The sequence below is a fragment of the Bombina bombina genome, chromosome 4 (genome assembly GCF_027579735.1).
Source record: "Bombina bombina isolate aBomBom1 chromosome 4, aBomBom1.pri, whole genome shotgun sequence".
Classification (NCBI taxonomy): Eukaryota; Metazoa; Chordata; class Amphibia; order Anura; family Bombinatoridae; genus Bombina; species Bombina bombina.
Window position 1 is genome coordinate 971086246 of NC_069502.1, and position 20429 is coordinate 971106674.

Sequence of the window (20429 nt, forward strand, 5' to 3'; positions counted from 1 at the left end):
AGGGCAGCGATGGTGGCATGTTTTTAAATATATGTGTATACGACTATATACATATATATTTGTGTAATATGTGTATATACACATATTAACACATAAATATATATATAGTCATATACATAAATTTACTGGGAACACACAGTTCCCATAGAACGTAATGTAAAGGCACTTTTCAGTGCTGTTTTTTTTTCTAACACCCACTCCCACAAACTTTAGACCTAAAAAAAACTGTCTAGTGCAGTAAAATAGTAGTGCTATTTTCTCTTACAAGGTGTATCCAGTCCACGGATTCATCCTTACTTGTGGGATATTCTCATTCCCTACAGGAAGTGGCAAAGAGAGCACACAGCAAAGCTGTCCATATAGCTCCCCCTCAGGCTCCGCCCCCCCCCAGTCATTCTCTTTGCCGCTCTAACAAGTAGCATCTCCACGGGAGGGTAAAGTGAATGTGGTGTTAGATTTGTAGTTTTTTTATATCTTCAATCAAAATTTGTTATTTTGAAATAGTGCTGGTTTGTACTATTTACTCTCTAGCAGAAAGTGATGAAGAATTCTGCTGAGAGGAAAATGATTTTAGCATGTTGTAACTAAAATCCACTGCTGTTCCCACGCAGGACTGAGGAGTACCAAGAAAACTTCAGTTGGGGGGAACAGTTTGCAGGCTTAACTGCTACAAGGTATGTTCAGTCATCTTTTTCTAGTCAAGACTTAGTAATGCTAGAAGACTGACAAGAATCCCCATGTGGGGAAGGTAAGCCATTTTCTGAGACTCAGTATAGAAGGAAGGCTTATTTGACAGGGCTAAATGACTGGTGGACACTGTTAAAGGGCAATCGATTATTTTTTAACAAAATATAATCATTATACATGTTTTTATCACTTTTGGAGTGTTATTTGGGGTTTTTATTCCACATGGCAGTATTTTGGACACCTATTTAGGGTTTTGAAGGCCCCACAACTCCGGAGTGGAGAGGGAGGGGGCCTAATTTTCGCGCCTCAGTTGCGCTCTTCATTTTGCAGACAGCTTCATGCAGCTTCATGTGGAGGGTCCTAAAACTTCTTGAGGACTTCATAGAGGCTTACTTATCAACAACTAATTCCCAGGGGCAAGGTAGGGCCAGAGCAGATTGCTGTGGCATGGTGCTGTAGTTTGCTAACCGGTTGTAAACTTTAGGTTGCTCCGGTTCGGGCATTAAGGGGTTAATTGACTTGATATTTGCTGTGCAACCATTACCAAGCATTAAGATCGTGTGGTGAAATTTTCAGAAAGATTGGATCATTTTTGAACATTTAGTAAGATTAGGATTCCAAGGATATTGTCTTTTCTCCAAGAAGGATTGGAGAAAGGGTTATCAGCTAGTACCTTAAAGGGACAGATATCTGCTCTGTCTATCTTGTTACACAAGCGTCTGGCAGATGTACCAGACGTTCAAGCGTTTGCACAGGCTTTAGTCAGAATCAAGCCTGTCTATAAACCTGTGGCTCCTCCATGGAGTCTAAATTTAGTTCTTTCAGTTCTTCAAGGGGTTCCGTTTGAACCTTTACATTCCATAGATATTAAGTTATTATCTTGGAAAGTTTTGTTTTTGGTAGCTATATCTTCTGCTCGAAGAGTTTCAGAATTATCTGCTTTGCAGTGTAATTCACCCTATCTGGTGTTCCATGCAGATAAGGTAGTTTTGCGTACCAAACCTGGTTTTCTTCCTAAAGTGGTTTCTAATAAGAATATTAACCAGGAAATCATTGTTCCTTCTCTGTGTCCTAATCCATCCTCAAGGAAGGAACGACTATTGCACAATCTTGATGTGGTTCGTGCTTTAAAATTCTATTTACAAGCAACTAAAGATTTCAGACAAACATCATCCTTGTTTGTTGTCTATTCTGGTAAGAGGAGAGGTCAGAAAGCAACTGCTACCTCTCTTTCTTTCTGGCTGAAAAGCATCATCCGATTGGCTTATGAGACTGCTGGACAGCAGCCTCCTGAACGAATTACAGCTCATTCCACCAGAGCTGTGGCTTCCACATGGGCTTTCAAGAATGAGGCTTCTGTTGAACAGATTTGTAAGGCAGCGACTTGGTCTTCACTGCATACTTTTGCCAAATTTTACAAATTCAATACTTTTGCTTCTTCGGAGGCTATTTTTGGGAGAAAGGTTTTGCAAGCAGTGGTGCCTTCCGTTTAGGTTACCTGTCTTGTTCCCTCCCTTCATCCGTGTCCTAAAGCTTTGGTATTGGTATCCCACAAGTAAGGATGAATCCGTGGACTGGATACACCTTGTAAGAGAAAACAGAATTTATGCTTACCTGATAAATTACTTTCTCTTACGGTGTATCCAGTCCACGGCCCGCCCTGGCAATTAAGCCAGGTTAAAATGTTTGTTTAAACTACAGTCACCACTGCACCCTATGGTTTCTCCTTTTTCTCCTAACCGTCGGTCGAATGACTGGGGGGGCGGAGCCTTGAGGGGGAGCTATATGGACAGCTTTGCTGTGTGCTCTCTTTGCCACTTCCTGTAGGGAATGAGAATATCCCACAAGTAAGGATGAATCCGTGGACTGGATACACCGTAAGAGAAAGTAATTTATCAGGTAAGCATACATTCTGTTTTTTTTTTATTCAAAACTATAATTCCCTCTATTTTGGATAATTTTCTGAGCGTTAATTGCTATGCAGTTATTGCTCTTGTAATAGCTGGTTAATTATCGCATGCCTGCAAATGGGCAAATTTGCCTGTTAGCGGCTTCACGATAATTTAGCGTTGCACTTGTAATCTAGCTCTAAACATTTAACCTTTTTATTTTTGTTTTCTCATGATTTCAAGATGTGTATTTGTTGCTCTTTCATATGCATAATAGAATAGTTTTTGTATTTAACATCTCATTAATGATAAAACATAAGGCCTTAACATTGTGTGCTTATCTTTTTTTATATATATATAATTTTTATTAATATTTTCAAAAGAAAATGTTAGCTGTCATGAAAACAATATTCAAAATAGAAATTAAATAACAAAGCCACAGTTGCCATGCTACAAAACCAAATGCTGGTGCAGCAGAATTGCCAAATCAACTTGGCAGTTATAGAAACTCATGAGTAAAATATAAAGTTAAGTATAGAAAACAAACACAGCAATCTGAAAAATAAATAAAACAAATAGCAATAATGAAACGCGTGTGTGTTTTTTTTTTTTAATAAACGTCAACAATGAAATAAACAGTAACAGATAACATAAAATACTTTCTCTGTTTCCATGTAATATTAGGTTCCTTGTCCCTCGGGAGCGGATATTAATCAGTTAGTGACAAACCGAGAGGTACCAGATTGCTGCAAGCAGAGATATACCGGCAAAATTCCTTCAAATCTATTTACGCTGCAAGATGGTGAGGATTGTTTGAGGGCAATGAAGTGGGTGAAAGACAATATTGTCGAGCAAGAAGGTAAGATCTGTAGAATCCATTAGCTTTTTGTACGTCTGCATTTTCTTTGAACACTATTCAGCCCTGGTATATAATTAATGCCTAATTAGCTGAAACAAAATGTTGCACTTGTCAGGCTTTGTTTTCTGACTTCATTTGCAACATGTCATTTTTTTGGGTTAACCAGCATATGTGGGAGAGGAGAAAATACAGACGACGCAGTCTAATTATCTCGATTATTATACAACAGAAAAATGTGGAAGTTCTGAAAGCAATGTATGCTTAAACTCATTAGCTAACTAATTAAATAATAATTTAATTAACAAGTGTGTTTAGCAATTATGTGGAAAAAAATATGTATCATTATAGCTTCTGAAAAGCACAGAAGAAAAAAAAGCCTAAATTATAACTAATCTTTCTCTTGTTTGCATCATTTTTTTTATACAGTATGTTCTCTAGTTCGCAGTGATCTAAAATTCTAAAGGAACAGATAATTCAAGTGTCATTTTGTATTGTTTACTTACGATTGCTGGATTGTGTCCATCAAGCATATTTAGCTGCTTTTTCATGTTGTTTTTTTCGCCTTCTTAGCTTCCCTTTCTGTGGTATTGATATTTCAGCTGTGCTATATTAATGTTAGTATAAAGCTTTTGAATGAATAACAGAATAGTATATTTGTATGCCTAATTGTTTCTTACTGATTTATGCCTCATATATCTATCTATCTAGCTATCTATCTATTTATATATCTAATAAATCTATTCTATCTAATCTATATCTATCTATATATCTATCTATATATCTATCATCCATCTATCTATCTATCTATCATCTATCTAATGTCTATCTATTTATCTATCATCTATCGAATCTATCTATCTATCTATCTAATAAATCTATTCTATCTAATCTATATCTATCTATCTATATATCTATATATCTATCATCCATCTATCTATCTATCTATCTATCTATCTATCTATCTATCATCTATCTAATGTCTATCTATCTATCTATCTATCTATCTATCATCTATCTAATCTATCCATTCTATCTATCTATCTATCTATCTATCTATCTAATAAATCTATTCTATTTATCTAATCTATATCTATAAATATATAGATATTTATTCTATCTATCTATCTATCTATCTATTGTCTGTCTAATTTATCTATCACCTATCTATCTATCTATCTATCTATTTAATCTATCTAATCTATCTATCTCACGTCATTGTTTTTAAAGGATATTTGGTAAGCTAAAATGAATCATCCCATCATTTCCTATAATTTCATAAAATGTTCTTATAAATTACAAAAGCTGAAATTCACATTTTCATTTTAATGGTAAAAACAAATAGAATATGACTAGTTCTTGTTTTTTAGTCGATGTAAATAATGTTTTGTTACTGTATGCACTGTGATGTTTTTATTTTTATTTTTCCCATTCTGAGGAGATTTTTTTTTTGGAGTGTCCTTTAGTTGAGGGTCAAGTGTCTCAGTACTAAGATATGTTCCCATAAAGATTTACCAATTGTCCATTAAGTATAAATACCACAAATGAAATAGAGCATTTTATTATTGCATTTTTGCTTGCAAATAGGTTATACATATAGTTAAAGTCAGTTCCATAAACTACTGGAAGCTCGCTGAACACAACTGGTGAGCCAATGACAAAAGGCATATATCTGTAGCCACCAATCACAAGTTAGCTCCCAGTAGTGCGTTTCTGTAACTCAGCTTACCTAGTTATGCTTTTCAACAAAGGATAACAATAAAGCAAAGTCAGTTTGATCATCAAAGCAAATTGAAAAGTTTCTTAATATTGCATGATGCATCTGAACCATGAAATTTAATTTTGACTTATGTCTCTTTAATATGTAAATAATTAATTGTTTTGAGCTAGTGATAAAATGAACATTACTTATTTACTTGATGAACATTCATACTTATCTCAAAAATACTTCATTTCAAATTTGATGACTGCAGCACGATCCAAAATAGTTAGGAAAGGGCAATTTAGGACTAATAGCGATGTAACAAGTTGAAATAAGTAAGAAATGTGAGGCAATTGTGTAATCATAGTATATAAGGAGCCTCCAAAAGGCCTAGTCCTTCAAGAGCAAGGATGGGTCGAGGCTCACCAATCTGCCAACAGATGCATCAGCGAATAATCCAACACTTTGAGAACAACATTCCCAAAAGACAAATCGGTAGAATTTTGGACATTTCACCTTCTACAGTGCACAAAATAATTAAATGGTTCAAGGAATCCGGTCAGATCTCGGTGCATAAAGGGCAAGGCCAAAAACCACTTCTAAATGCACGTGATCTCTGATCCCTCAGACGTCACTGTCTCAAAAATGAGTCTGTAATGGATATCCTGATATGGGCTCGGGAATACTTTGGTAAACCTTTGTCAGTCAACACTATTCTCCGCTGCATCGACAGATACAAGCTAAGGCTTTACTGTGCAAAGCAGAAGCCATACATCAACACTATCCAGAAGCGCCACAACTTCTCTGGGCTCTGTCTCATCTGAGATGGACAGTAGCACAGTGGAATTGTGTTTTGTAGTCCGACAAGTCAACATTTCAAATAGTTTTTGGGAAAAATAGTAGTCGTGTCCTCCGGGCCAAAGAGGAAAAGGACCATCCAAGCTGTTATCAGCGTCAGGTCCAAAAGTCAGCATCTGTCATGGTATGGGGGGTGTCAGTGCTCATGGCATTGATAACTTGCACATCTGTGAGGGCACCATTAATGCAGAAAGATATGTATACATTTTGGAGCAACATATGCTACCGTCCAGACGTCGTCCTTTCCAGGGACGTCCCTGCATTTTCCAGCAGGACAACGCAAAACCACATTCTGCCCGGATTACAAGCGCATAGTTGCATAAGTAGAGAGTGCAGGTGTAAGCATGGCCTGCCTCCGATTGAGAATGTGTAGCACATTATGAAGCGCAAAATAAGGCAACAAAATTGCGCAGCTGAAGACATGCATAATGGATGAATGGGGGAAAACTCCGCTTGCTAAACGTAACCAACTGGTGTATTCAGTGCCCAAATGTTTATTAAGTGTTACACAGTGGTAAACAGTCGACTGTCCCAACTTTTTTGGAGTATGTTGTAGTCATCATATTTGAAATGAGTGTATATTTTTAAAAAATACATTAAAATCACAAAGTAAAACATCAAATAATATGTTAATAATGTGTTTTCAATATAGTACAGGGTGAATTGAATTTTCAAATGATTCTTTTTGTATGTTTTTTTGCATTTTCCATACTGTCCCACCTTTTTAGAATTGGGATTGTAGCATCTGGAGAGGTAAACAGTATTTAATAAGTCTGCTTAGCAGGGGCGTATTATGGCCTAGGCCAACAAGGCCCGTGCTTAGGGCGTCAGATTTGTGGGGGGCGGCAATCAAGTTCATCTCTAAGGAAGCGCTTGATTATCCTGTGCGCTTGTGTTGACAGCTGAGCTAAGCATTACAGCAGTAATGCCGCACTTTAAAAACAGCAAAGGAGTCGTGCAGCGGTGACAGATATGAAGATTGTGCCTCACACCCACAGCCTACTGAGATTCACAAAAGTAAGGAAGAAACGCCGTCACATATTTTAATAGTTGCTCCGTAGTGGCTTGTCTTCCTTGGTTGTGACGTTTTTGCGGCTTTGTCCGCCGCTTCTTGCCTGCTCCACGCACCCTCTGTTTTGTTTCCTTTCCCCTTTGACCTGCAAAGTGCAAACGGCTTTATTCCTGGGTGTATCTGAACGGCGTCTCTCTCTCCCATCCAGGGATCTTGTTTAGGAACGTGGGGGAGGTTGTGGAGCTCTTTTGGTGGCAGGGGGAAGTCCCTGAAAGTCTCCTTGGTTTGTCTCCATCCCAGCATGAAGCGCTCTTTCAAGAGCAAAGAGGCATTGGGATGACAAATTTTTTGACAGCTCTAGCTACATGTGGCCTTAAAGGAGCTAAATGTCAGGAAATACCCAGCAGGACATTACAGTACAAGTCAGATGACCATGTGTTTGAGGCCAGGGTAAAGTCTAATGGGCAGACTGCCAGCTGAGCTGTGGTAAGTACCACTGCACTAACGCTATTACTTGCTCCACTGACTGCTCCCCACTTTGTCAGATGTTGATAAAAGTTCTTGTTATGCTTTAGAGGGTTTGATTTTATTTTAGATAAATTAACAGTTTTACTATTGCTCACAACTTTTTTGACAGCTGCAGGACAAGTGATTCATAAAGTGACGTGGTAGCTGATGTGCACATATGATTACATACTGGGTGCTGATACAGGAACATTTCAGATCTCATCATAAAATAGTCACATGTGATCTGAAATTCCATTATCATGGCCTGATCTGCACCCCAGTTTCTTGTCTTGTTACTGTCCAGATGCCATAGCATTCTATTCTAGACTCTACCCAATGCTGTATATAAACTGGCATAACCTAGGGGATGTACAGAGGGTGACTGTGTCTTGCTGACTGCCCTATGGCCTGATCAGTTAGAGATGTGACATGTTGTACGTAGGTTTTATGTATGTGCCACTTTATTCTCCACAAATGAGGCAATTTACTTTATTCCATGTGTTCAATAGTTGTAAAGCCAGGTTTGTTGTTCCCATTAAACATGTTTTACTGAAATAAATAATAAAAATATAAAGATATTACAATATGATTTGTAATTGTTCATCTATACTGGTTTGTGTATTTGTGTTTAATATATATATATAAATAGGCCTAGAAATTGAGGGGTGGGGGGCAGCAGAGTTTTGATTGCCTAGGGCAGCACAAAACCTAAATACACCACTGCTGCTTAGTAAACATGCAAAAAATCTCAGTTTAACAATTTCCTCAATGTGGTGTGTGTGTGTGTATATATATATATATATATATATATATGTGTGTATATATATATGACTCAACACCAGTGAGTGCTTACTGAATTTTGTTACTATGCAAATAAGCCCACCGCTTATAGCACCCTGGCAGTTGGAGATTTTTGAAGTGAGAATGCACCTATACCACTAAATGATATATATATATATATATATATATATATATATATATATATATATATATATATATACGCAGCAGAAGGTCAGTGTTTAATATGTTCATAATAATGTGAAACGAAAGTTGTAAATAGAAAAGCAGATATAATAAATATAGAAGACACTACTGTAATAGTTGATAATTAATCCAAAGAAAGAAAATGAAAACACTGAAATAATTATTTTTATAAAGTAAAAATATTCTAATTCCTTTATGAATAAAATTAGTAATCAAAGTATACACTTTGGATTACTTTGGAACTATATAATTTGCAGCTTTATAATTGACATACTACAAAGTGACTTAGTATTAAATTATTGCTATGAATCAATGTTTTATTTGATTTTCAAATAAAATATTAATGACTAGAAGATTATAGTTTTTGCAATTAGATTATATTTGCTTTTCAGTGCTTGTATTTTGTTTTGGTTAAACGTGTCTAGATTACAAGTATAGGGCAAAAATATTAGTGTTCTTGTGCACTAACGTTGCTTAAAGGGACATAAAACCCCAATTTTTTCTTTCATGATTCATATAGAATAGATGATTTTAAACAACTTTTAAATTTACTTCTATTATTTAATTTGTATTGTTCTCTTGGTATACTTTGTTGAAAACAATGCCTAGGTTGGCTCAGGAGCTGCTGATTAGTAGCAGCACATATATGCCTCATGTTATTGGCTCACCAAATGCATTCAGCTAGCTCCCAGTCGTGCATTGCTGCATCTGTAATGTGATACCAAGAGAATAAAGCAAATTAGATAATAGAAGTATATAGGAAAGTTGTTTAAATGTGTATGGTCTATCTGATTCATGAAATAAAAAAAATGGGTTTCATGTCCCTTTAAGCACAATCAATAGCACTTTTATGTTTGCACTTATTACAAGTTAAAAGCAATATTTTGACTCAAGGTTGGGTGCTCTAAATCTCTCACGTAATATACTTTTTTCGGAGTGCGTTGAAAAACTCATGTTGCCCGTCACTTGAGTGATAAGGTCTTTTCTTTTTGTACATTTATTTCCCTTTAAAGGGCCAGCTTACAAGTGGAGCGCAATTTAGCGCTTTCCCTAGAGCACAAATTGTGCTAGATGTAAACTTTTTGCGCGTGTCGGGTTGTGCTGGTATTACAAGTTGAAAGTAAAAAGTTATTGCGCTTGCACTAACCCGACTCACGCAAAAAGCTGAACTTAGAATAACCTATTCCCCCATAGAAGTCAATGGAGAAACAAACACCCCACTCGCACGCAAACCCGATCACATATTTTCTGTGCAATAACCGACATGAAAATATGAATATTGCATAAATATGATTTTTCATGTTTTCATCTAGTTAACTGCAAAAGGGCTCCAATGCAGTTATATATACAGTATGTCTATATGTGTATACATATGTATTGATGTGTTTATATTTGTATACTGTATATGGCTATAAATACATATATACTCATATAAATACATCTGTACACATATAAAGACTTATGTAAATACATACAGATCTATCTTTAGAGTTGTTTATGTATCTCTATTAAAGCCATTTGCCTGCTTTTTTTTCCTCTAACACCTGAGACCTCATATCTTTGAGCCCATATAACTTTTGTGTCCATAATTTTTTTTATAAATAATTTTTATTAGATGGTGTTTTTATAAGTGTAAGTGCACTCAGTCACAAAACACATAAAAAATACATTACACTTTTTTGTTTAGCAAAATAGTTAACCATAGCTCTGAGGACGTGCTAACCCGATGAACGTTAACTTGAATTGAATTGCACTCTACGATTGCTTTTACTTTAAACTGGTAATACCAGCGCAATTTGACCTGCGAGCAAACAATCGGGAAAACCCAATATTCCTTGCGCACGATTGTGGTCAACTTGTAATCTGGCCCAAAGTGTTCTACTATGTACTAAAGATTTAACCGATATATGTTACGTTATACCAAAATTTAGATGTGTACTCCAACAGATATTAAACGGATGCTGAACCCAAAAACATTTTTCTTCTGTTAAGTGTGATCAGTCCACGGGTCATCATTACTTCTGGGATATTACTCCTCCCCAACAGGAAGTGCAAGAGGATTCACCCAGCAGAGCTGCATATAGCTCCTCCCCTCTACGTCACTCCCAGTCATTCTCTTGCACCCAACGACTAGATAGGATGTGTGAGAGGACTATGGTGATTATACTTAGTTTTATATCTTCAATCAAAAGTTTGTTATTTTAAAATAGCACCGGAGTGTGTTATTATCTCTCTGGCAGAGTTTGAAGAAGAATCTACCAGAGTTTTTGTTATGATTTTAGCCGGAGTAGTTAAGATCATATTGCTGTTTCTCGGCCATCTGAGGAGAGGTAAACTTCAGATCAGGGGACAGCGGGCAGATGAATCTGCATAGAGGTATGTAGCAGTTTTTATTTTCTGACAATGGAATTGATGAGAAAATCCTGCCATACCGATATAATGTCATGTATGTATACTTTTCACTTCAGTATTCTGGGGAATGGTACTTCACTAGAATTACACTGTAAGAAATACATAAAGCTGTTTAATAACTAGAGATTATGTTTAACGTTTTTGCTGGAATGTAAAATCGTTTTCATTTGCTGAGGTACTGAGTGAATAAATGTTTGGGCACTATTTTTCCACTTGGCAGTTGCTTAGTCTGTTTTCTGACAGTTTCTGTTCTCCCTCACTGCTGTGTGTGAGGGGGAGGGGCCGTTTTTTGGCGCTTTTACTATGCATCAAATATTTCAGTCAGCAACTCATTGTATTCCCTGCATGATCCGGTTCATCTCTACAGAGCTCAGGGGTCTTCAAAACTTATTTTGAGGGAGGTAATTTCTCTCAGCAGAGCTGTGAGAATTATAGTTTGACTGAGATAAAAAACGTTTATTCTGTAATTTGTTTCCTGCTTTCAGAATTTGTTATCTTTGCTAATGGGATTAAACCTTTGCTAAAGTTGTGTTGTTTACAAGGATTGAGGCTATAACTGTTTCAATTTATTAATTTTCAACTGTCATAGATCTTCTGTGCTTCTTAAAGGCACAGTACGTTTTAATATTATTCTAATTGAATTGTATTTCCAAGTTGCAAGTTTATTTGCTAGTGTGTTAAACATGTCTGATTCAGAGGATGATACCTGTGTCATTTGTTGCAATGCCAAAGTGGAGCCCAATAGAAATTTATGTACTAACTGTATTGATGCTACTTTAAATAAAAATCAATCTGTACAAATTGAACAAATTTCACCAAACGAGGGGAGAGTTATGCCGACTAACTCGCCTCACGTGTCAGTACCTACATCTCCCGCTCAGAGGGAGGTGCGTGATATTGTAGCGCCGAGTACATCTGGGCGGCCATTACAAATCACATTACAGGATATGGCTACTGTTATGACTGAGGTTTTGGCTAAATTACCAGAACTAAGAGGTAAGCGTGATCACTCTGGGGTGAGAACAGAGTGCGCTGATAATATTAGGGCCATGTCAGACACTGCGTCACAGGTGGCAGAACATGAGGACGGAGAACTTCATTCTGTGGGTGACGGTTCTGATCCAAACAGACTGGATTCAGATATTTCAAATTTTAAATTTAAACTGGAAAACCTCCGTGTATTACTAGGGGAGGTGTTAGCGGCTCTGAATGATTGTAACACAGTTGAAATACCAGAGAAAATGTGTAGGTTGGATAAATATTTTGCGGTACCGACGAGTACTGAGGTTTTTCCTATACCTAAGAGACTTACTGAAATTGTTACTAAGGAGTGGGATAGACCCGGTGTGCCGTTCTCACCCCCTCCGATATTTAGAAAAATGTTTCCAATAGACGCCACCACAAGAGACTTATGGCAAACGGTCCCTAAGGTGGAGGGAGCAGTTTCTACCTTAGCTAAGCGTACCACTATCCCGGTGGAGGATAGCTGTGCTTTTTCAGATCCAATGGATAAAAAGTTAGAGGGTTACCTTAAGAAAATGTTTGTTCAACAAGGTTTTATATTGCAACCCCTTGCATGCATTGCGCCGATCACGGCTGCAGCGGCATTCTGGATTGAGTCTCTGGAAGAGAACATTGGTTCAGCTACTCTGGACGACATTACGGACAGGCTTAGAGTCCTTAAACTAGCTAATTCATTCATTTCGGAGGCCGTAGTACATCTTACTAAACTTACGGCGAAGAATTCAGGATTCGCCATTCAGGCACGCAGGGCGCTGTGGCTAAAATCCTGGTCAGCTGATGTTACTTCTAAGTCTAAATTGCTTAATATACCTTTCAAAGGGCAGACCTTATTCGGGCCCGGGTTGAAAGAGATTATCGCTGACATTACAGGAGGTAAAGGCCATGCCCTGCCTCAGGACAAAGCCAAAGCCAAGACTAGACAGTCTAATTTTCGTTCCTTTCGTAATTTCAAAGCAGGAGCAGCATCAACTTCCTCTGCACCAAAACAGGAAGGAGCTGTTGCTCGCTACAGACAAGGCTGGAAACCTAACCAGTCCTGGAACAAGGGCAAGCAGACTAGGAAACCTGCTGCTGCCCCTAAAACAGCATGAATTGAGGGCCCCCGATCCGGGATCGGATCTAGTGGGGGGCAGACTTTCTCTCTTCGCCCAGGCTTGGGCAAGAGATGTTCAGGATCCCTGGGCGCTAGAGATAATATCTCAGGGATACCTTCTGGACTTCAAATACTCTCCTCCAAGAGAGAGATTTCATCTGTCAAGATTGTCAACAATCCAGACAAAGAAAGAGGCGTTTCTACGCTGCGTACAAGAGCTCTTGTTAATGGGAGTAATCCATCCAGTTCCACGATCAGAACAGGGACAGGGGTTTTACTCAAATCTGTTTGTGGTTCCCAAAAAAGAGGGAACTTTCAGACCAATCCTGGACTTAAAGATCCTAAACAAATTCCTAAGAGTTCCATCGTTCAAGATGGAGACTATTCGGACAATTTTACCTATGATCCAAGAAGGTCAGTACATGACCACTGTAGATTTAAAAGATGCTTACCTTCACATACCGATTCACAAAGATCATTATCGGTACCTAAGGTTTGCCTTCCTAGACAGGCATTACCAGTTTGTGGCTCTTCCATTCGGATTGGCTACAGCTCCAAGAATCTTCACAAAGGTTCTGGGTGCTCTTCTGGCGGTACTAAGACCGCGGGGAATCTCGGTAGCTCCATACCTAGACGACATTCTGATACAAGCTTCAAGCTTTCAAACTGCCAAGTCTCATACAGAGTTAGTGCTGGCATTTCTAAGGTCACATGGATGGAAGGTGAACGAAAAGAAAAGTTCACTCGTTCCACTCACAAGAGTTCCCTTCCTGGGGACTCTTATAGATTCTGTAGAAATGAAGATTTACCTGACAGAGGACAGGCTAACAAGACTTCAAAGTGCTTGCCGCACCCTTCATTCCATTCAACACCCGTCAGTGGCTCAATGCATGGAGGTAATCGGCTTAATGGTAGCGGCAATGGACATAGTACCCTTTGCACGCTTACACCTCAGACCACTGCAACTGTGCATGCTAAGTCAGTGGAATGGGGATTACTCAGACTTATCCCCTTCTCTGAATCTGGATCAAGAGACCAGAAATTCTCTTCTATGGTGGCTTTCTCGGCCACATCTGTCCAGGGGGATGCCATTCAGCAGACCAGACTGGACAATTGTAACAACAGACGCCAGCCTTCTAGGTGTGTCAGGAGGAGAGTCTCCTGCCAATAAACATTCTGGAATTGAGAGCAGTTCTCAATGCCCTCCTGGCTTGGCCCCAGTTGACAACTCGGGGGTTCATCAGGTTTCAGTCGGACAACATCACGACTGTAGCTTACATCAACCATCAGGGAGGGACAAGAAGCTCCCTAGCTATGATGGAAGTATCAAAGATAATTCGCTGGGCAGAGTCTCACTCTTGCCACCTGTCAGCAATCCACATCCCGGGAGTGGAGAACTGGGAGGCGGATTTCTTAAGTCGTCAGACTTTTCATCCGGGGGAGTGGGAACTTCATCCGGAGGTCTTTGCCCAAATACTTCGACGTTGGGGCAAACCAGAGATAGATCTCATGGCGTCTCGACAGAACGCCAAGCTTCCTCGTTACGGGTCCAGATCCAGGGATCCAGGAGCAGTCCTGATAGATGCTCTGACAGCACCTTGGGACTTCAGGATGGCTTACGTGTTTCCACCCTTCCCGTTGCTTCCTCAATTGATTGCCAGAATCAAACAAGAGAGAGCATCAGTGATTCTAATAGCACCTGCGTGGCCACGCAGGACTTGGTATGCAGACCTGGTGGACATGTCATCCTGTCCATCTTGGTCTCTACCTCTGAAACAGGACCTTCTGATACAGGGTCCCTTCAAACATCAAAATCTAACTTCTCTGAAGCTGACTGCTTGGAAATTGAACGCTTGATTTTATCAAGACGTGGGTTTTCTGAGTCAGTTATTGATACCTTAATACAGGCTAGGAAACCTGTTACCAGAAAGATTTACCATAAGATATGGCGTAAATACCTATATTGGTGTGAATCCAAAGGTTACTCTTGGAGTAAGGTTAGGATTCCTAGGATATTGTCTTTTCTACAAGAAGGTTTAGAAAAGGGTTTATCTGCTAGTTCTTTAAAGGGACAGATCTCAGCTCTGTCCATTCTGTTACACAAACGTCTGTCAGAAGTTCCTGACGTCCAGGCTTTTTGTCAGGCTTTGGCCAGGATTAAGCCTGTGTTTAAAACTGTTGCTCCACCATGGAGTTTAAACCTTGTTCTTAATGTTTTACAGGGCGTTCCGTTTGAACCCCTTCATTCCATTGATATAAAGTTGTTATCTTGGAAAGTTCTATTTTTAATGGCTATTTCCTCGGCTCGAAGAGTCTCTGAATTATCAGCCTTACATTGTGATTCTCCTTATTTGATTTTTCATTCGGATAAGGTAGTCCTGCGTACTAAACCTGGGTTCTTACCTAAGGTAGTTACTAACAGGAATATCAATCAAGAGATTGTTGTTCCTTCTTTATGCCCAAATCCTTCTTCAAAGAAGGAACGTCTACTGCACAACCTGGATGTAGTCCGTGCTCTAAAATTTTACTTACAGGCAACTAAGGAATTTCGACAAACGTCTTCTCTGTTTGTCATTTACTCTGGGCAGAGGAGAGGTCAAAAAGCTTCCGCTACCTCTCTTTCTTTTTGGCTTCGTAGCATAATTCGTTTAGCTTATGAGACTGCTGGACAGCAGCCTCCTGAAAGAATTACAGCTCATTCTACTAGAGCTGTGGCTTCCACTTGGGCCTTCAAGAATGAGGCCTCTGTTGAACAGATTTGCAAGGCTGCAACTTGGTCTTCGCTTCATACTTTTTCCAAATTTTCCAAATTTGACACTTTTGCTTCATCGGAGGCTATTTTTGGGAGAAAGGTTCTTCAGGCAGTGGTTCCTTCTGTATAAAGAGCCTGCCTATCCCTCCCGTCATCCGTGTACTTTTGCTTTGGTATTGGTATCCCAGAAGTAATGATGACCCGTGGACTGATCACACTTAACAGAAGAAAACATAATTTATGCTTACCTGATAAATTCCTTTCTTCTGTAGTGTGATCAGTCCACGGCCCGCCCTGTTTTTAAGGCAGGTAAATATTTTTTAATTTATACTCCAGTCACCACTTCACCCTTGGCTTTTCCTTTCTCGTTGGTCCTTGGTCGAATGACTGGGAGTGACGTAGAGGGGAGGAGCTATATGCAGCTCTGCTGGGTGAATCCTCTTGCACTTCCTGTTGGGGAGGAGTAATATCCCAGAAGTAATGATGACCCGTGGACTGATCACACTACAGAAGAAAGGAATTTATCAGGTAAGCATAAATTATGTTTTTTTTCATGATTTAGATAGAGCATGCAATTTTAAGCAACTTTCTAATTTACTCCTATTATCAATTTTTCTTTGTTCTCTTGGTATATTTATTTGAAAAAGCAAGAAGGTAAGCTTACGAGCCGGACCATTTTTGTTTCAGCACCCTGGATAGCGCTTGCTGATTGATGGGTACATTTAGCCACCAATCAGCAAGCTGTACCCAGGTGCTGAATTGAAGATGGGCCGGCTTGTAAGCTTACATTCATGCATTTAAAAAAAAAAAAAAATACCAAGAGAAAGAAGAAAAATTATTAAAATAAGTCAATTTGAAAGTTGCCTAAAATTGCATGCTGTATCTGAATAATAAAAGAAAAAAATTGGGTTCAGTATCCCTTTAAATACATACTATAAATAGACTTGTTAACCTTTTCAAAGTTTTATTTGTAACACAATGACACATTTATTTACATACATACAGCTTTAACATGTGACATACAGTTTGAACACAGGAATTTTTGCAGTACACATTTTAGCAACAATACTTTTAGTTAAAGGGACAGTCAAGTCAAAATAAACTTTTATGATTCAGAAAGAGCATGCAGTTTTAAGGCACTTTCCAATTTACTTGCATTATCACATTTTGCACAGTCTTTTTATACGCACACTTTCTGGGGAACAAGATCCTACTGAGCATATGCATAAGCTCACAGGGTATACGTATAATAGTCTGTGATTGGCTGATATCTGTCACATGATACAGGGGCTAGAAAATAGGAGGAAAAATACATTTGTAAGATTTTTTTTAACTCTTTGGATTACATACTATTGACATCTATTTTCTATATTTCTTATTATAAAATGAATATGTATTCTGAAAGGGACAGCAAAAATTAAACTCATTTTAATCAAAATTAACTTTCCAATTTATTTCTGTTATCAAATTTGCCTCATTCTCTTGTCAATGCGCTACTGGGAGCTAGCTGAACACATCTGGTAAGCCAATGACAAGAGGCATATGAGTGCAGCCACCAAATCACCAGCTACCTCCAAGTAGTGCATGATGCTCCTAAACCTACCAAGGTATGCTTTTTAACAAATGATACCAAGAGAAGAAAGCAAATTTGCTAAGAGGAGATACGAGGATTAATTGGAAAAGATTTTTAAAATTGCATACTCTATGAATCATAAAAGTCTCATTTTAAATGTTTTATCCATTTTAATATGCGTTTACATATATATTTTTATATTTCATATCTCGGAATGCTTTTTTTTAGATTCCACTTTCTCTTTTTCTTTCTAGTGTTCTAAAAAATAAAGCTACCTATCCAATTCTATAATAAAAAAATCAATTATTGTATGTTATGCTGCCTTGGTGCAACATTGATAGTGTTCTTACTGTTTAAAACTAATTAAATATCATTGGTTCATATATTTCAAGTTAAATGAAAATGATTATACGATGAGACAATACTTTGTGATAATATTCATTTAACATCATCAGTATGGATCATTTAGTTGAAAGAATCCTTGTGCCTAATACTAAAGGGCTGAATTCGACATGCTGCACTAAAACATAATGCTGAAAGCAGCCATTTGTGCTTGACTGCACATTGATAACATTTAATTGCATATTTCCAAGGAATCAGTTGCTAATGTGTTCAGTAAGGCTTTTAGCCATAAATATAAGCGTAATTAATTAATTTGTTCGGGAGGTGGATTTTTTTGGTTTTGTTAAAAAACTATTATTTGGTCATTCATCTCAATGTCTATGCAATAAAATATATTATGTGAAAAAATGTGCTTTTATACAAGGATTTTGCAGATCCCCAAATTATGAAAGAGTGGCAATTATGTGAATAATCATTGAAAAGGGAATACATTAATAAATTCACTTTAAAACAGCACCTCTGCTACAGAAAAAAATGCAATCTTAACATTAAAATGCATTTATTTGTTTATTTATTTATTTTGCTAAAACCGCATTTTTTTATGAAAATGATTTATTAATGTTAAAGGGACACTCAAGTCAAAATTAAATTTTAATCATTCAGATAGAACATGCAATTTTGAACAACTTTCCATTTAATTTCCATTATATAAATGTGCACAATCCTTTTCTATGCACACTTTCTGAAACACCAGCTCCTGCTGAGCATGTGCAAGATTCACAGGATATACGTCTATGCTTTTTGTGATTGGCAGATGGTTGTCACATGATGCATTGCATTAGAAAGGAAAATGTAATTAACTTTGACATTTGTCAGAAACAAATCTACTACTCATTTGAAATTCAAAGTAAGCGCTTTTGCATTGTCTTTTTATTATGCATTTATTGATTATGCTATTCTACTGTGTTTAGTGGTCCTTTAAATGGTCCTTTAAATCTGTTTTTATGTATCAGCACTTTCTTGAGCATAATAGGTTGAAGTTTCACTTATCAAAAACAGCTATTTCAATTACAAAAGTATGTGCAATACTCTGCAGCAGCTATAACAAATTAAATAATGCAAATAAACAGTAGTTCAAGGATACACCTCTTAAAAACTCTATTCAGGACATTTCCCTGGTTGTTTTTGCCACTTATAAGCAAGCTCCTGCACTTATCTAACCAAACACTGAACAGCATTCTGCAAGGCCAAGCAAGCTGCAGCACTGTCTTGCAGTCCTCTTGAATGAACTCTTGAGTATGTGTATCTTACCTCCTTTTCTGTGGACAAGTAGGGGCAAATATAAATGAAACCCTCACTCTGAATCTTAAAGAAAAATGTTGAGTTTTGTGTTTCTTTAAGTATAACTATCCTTTTTTATACAAAAATATTTTAACTCCTGTTCCTTTTTTTACATATAAACTTTATAATAGCTTTTAGGCAGTGTGCACACTTTGGCAGTGAAAACAGGATTTTCTCTCATTGGCTCTGATGATTGAAGTATCGTCAGACGCACGTGAAATTGCCTTTTTGGCCTTACCAGTCTTGCACTCCATTTGCCCAGCGATATTTAAAAAGAAAGTGGACTGACCCTTTCTGCTATGACGAATAGAGATGTGTCTCCCTTAAGAAACAATAGGGATTGCAGTTTCAGCAAAAGTCCGACAACATCGACACTTAACTGCGATCTTGGCATTCGCTAAAATATGGGATCATCCATCAAAATCCGGTGGAATGCCTATATGTTCATTATGTCTGCAATCTACCCAACAAAACAACAACGTACTATTAAACTTATAGTAGCTGTGTGGATGTGGGTATATTATACATGTATGCAAAAAAATATTTATGTGTATTTTATTGTATAATGCTATAATATGTATTTTAAGTATAGTCATGTTTATAAATTTTATTTTTAATTTTTGCATGTTTTACCCCTAAACCACAACAACCCCATTGCAATATTTAACTGAACTACACTATTAACCCCTAAACCGCCACAGCACAATCACAATATAACCCCACTACACTATTAACCCCTAAACTGCCACAACCCCCTTTGCAGTATAACCCAACTACACTATTAACCCCTATCTGCTAACTTACCCAAGACCCCTTAAATTAAAAAGAACAGTATACTTTTAAAGAAAAAAAAAGTCCAGTAAAACAAAAAACAAAATCCTAAGGCACTAGAATAAACATAATTAAAATAAAAAAACATTAATTATACTCCATTATCATTATATTTACGTACCAAGTGCTATTCATTGTACCCTTATCCTAAAACTAAAATACTAAAAGTAAACAACCCCCCAAAAAAACCTCATCATCCAAAGTCTTATTTTCTTTTCTTTATCCGACGTAATCCACAAAACAAAAGGGTAATCTATAAAAAAAAGCCCAAGGGGTCCTCTTCTGTTATTGATCCAATGCAATTCACAAAACGAAAGGGTATTCCACAATAAAGCACAAGGGATCCTCTTCTGTTCTTGATCTGACATAATCCACAAATTAAAGGGTAATGCACAAAAAAAAAGCCCAAGGGGTTCTCTCCTTTATTTGATCCAGCATAATCCCCAAAATTAAATGATAATCCTTAAAGCCAAAGGGGTCTGCAGGCGGTGTCTTCTCCTCTGCGGTAGCGGCTACTCTTTTTCTTCTTGCGGTTCTGTCCTCGTACTGTCCCCGCAGCACACTCAT

General features: G+C 37.7%; 1 protein-coding gene across 1 annotated transcript in view; it reads left to right on the forward strand.

Moving 5' to 3' along the window:
- CFAP61 (cilia and flagella associated protein 61) overlaps positions 1-20429 on the forward strand; it is an 854500-nt gene that overhangs the window by 555666 nt on the left and 278405 nt on the right. Inside the window, exon 20 of the mRNA XM_053712009.1 lies at positions 3261-3435. Coding sequence (XP_053567984.1) covers positions 3261-3435 — 175 coding nt within the window. The remainder of the gene's footprint in view (positions 1-3260; positions 3436-20429) is intronic.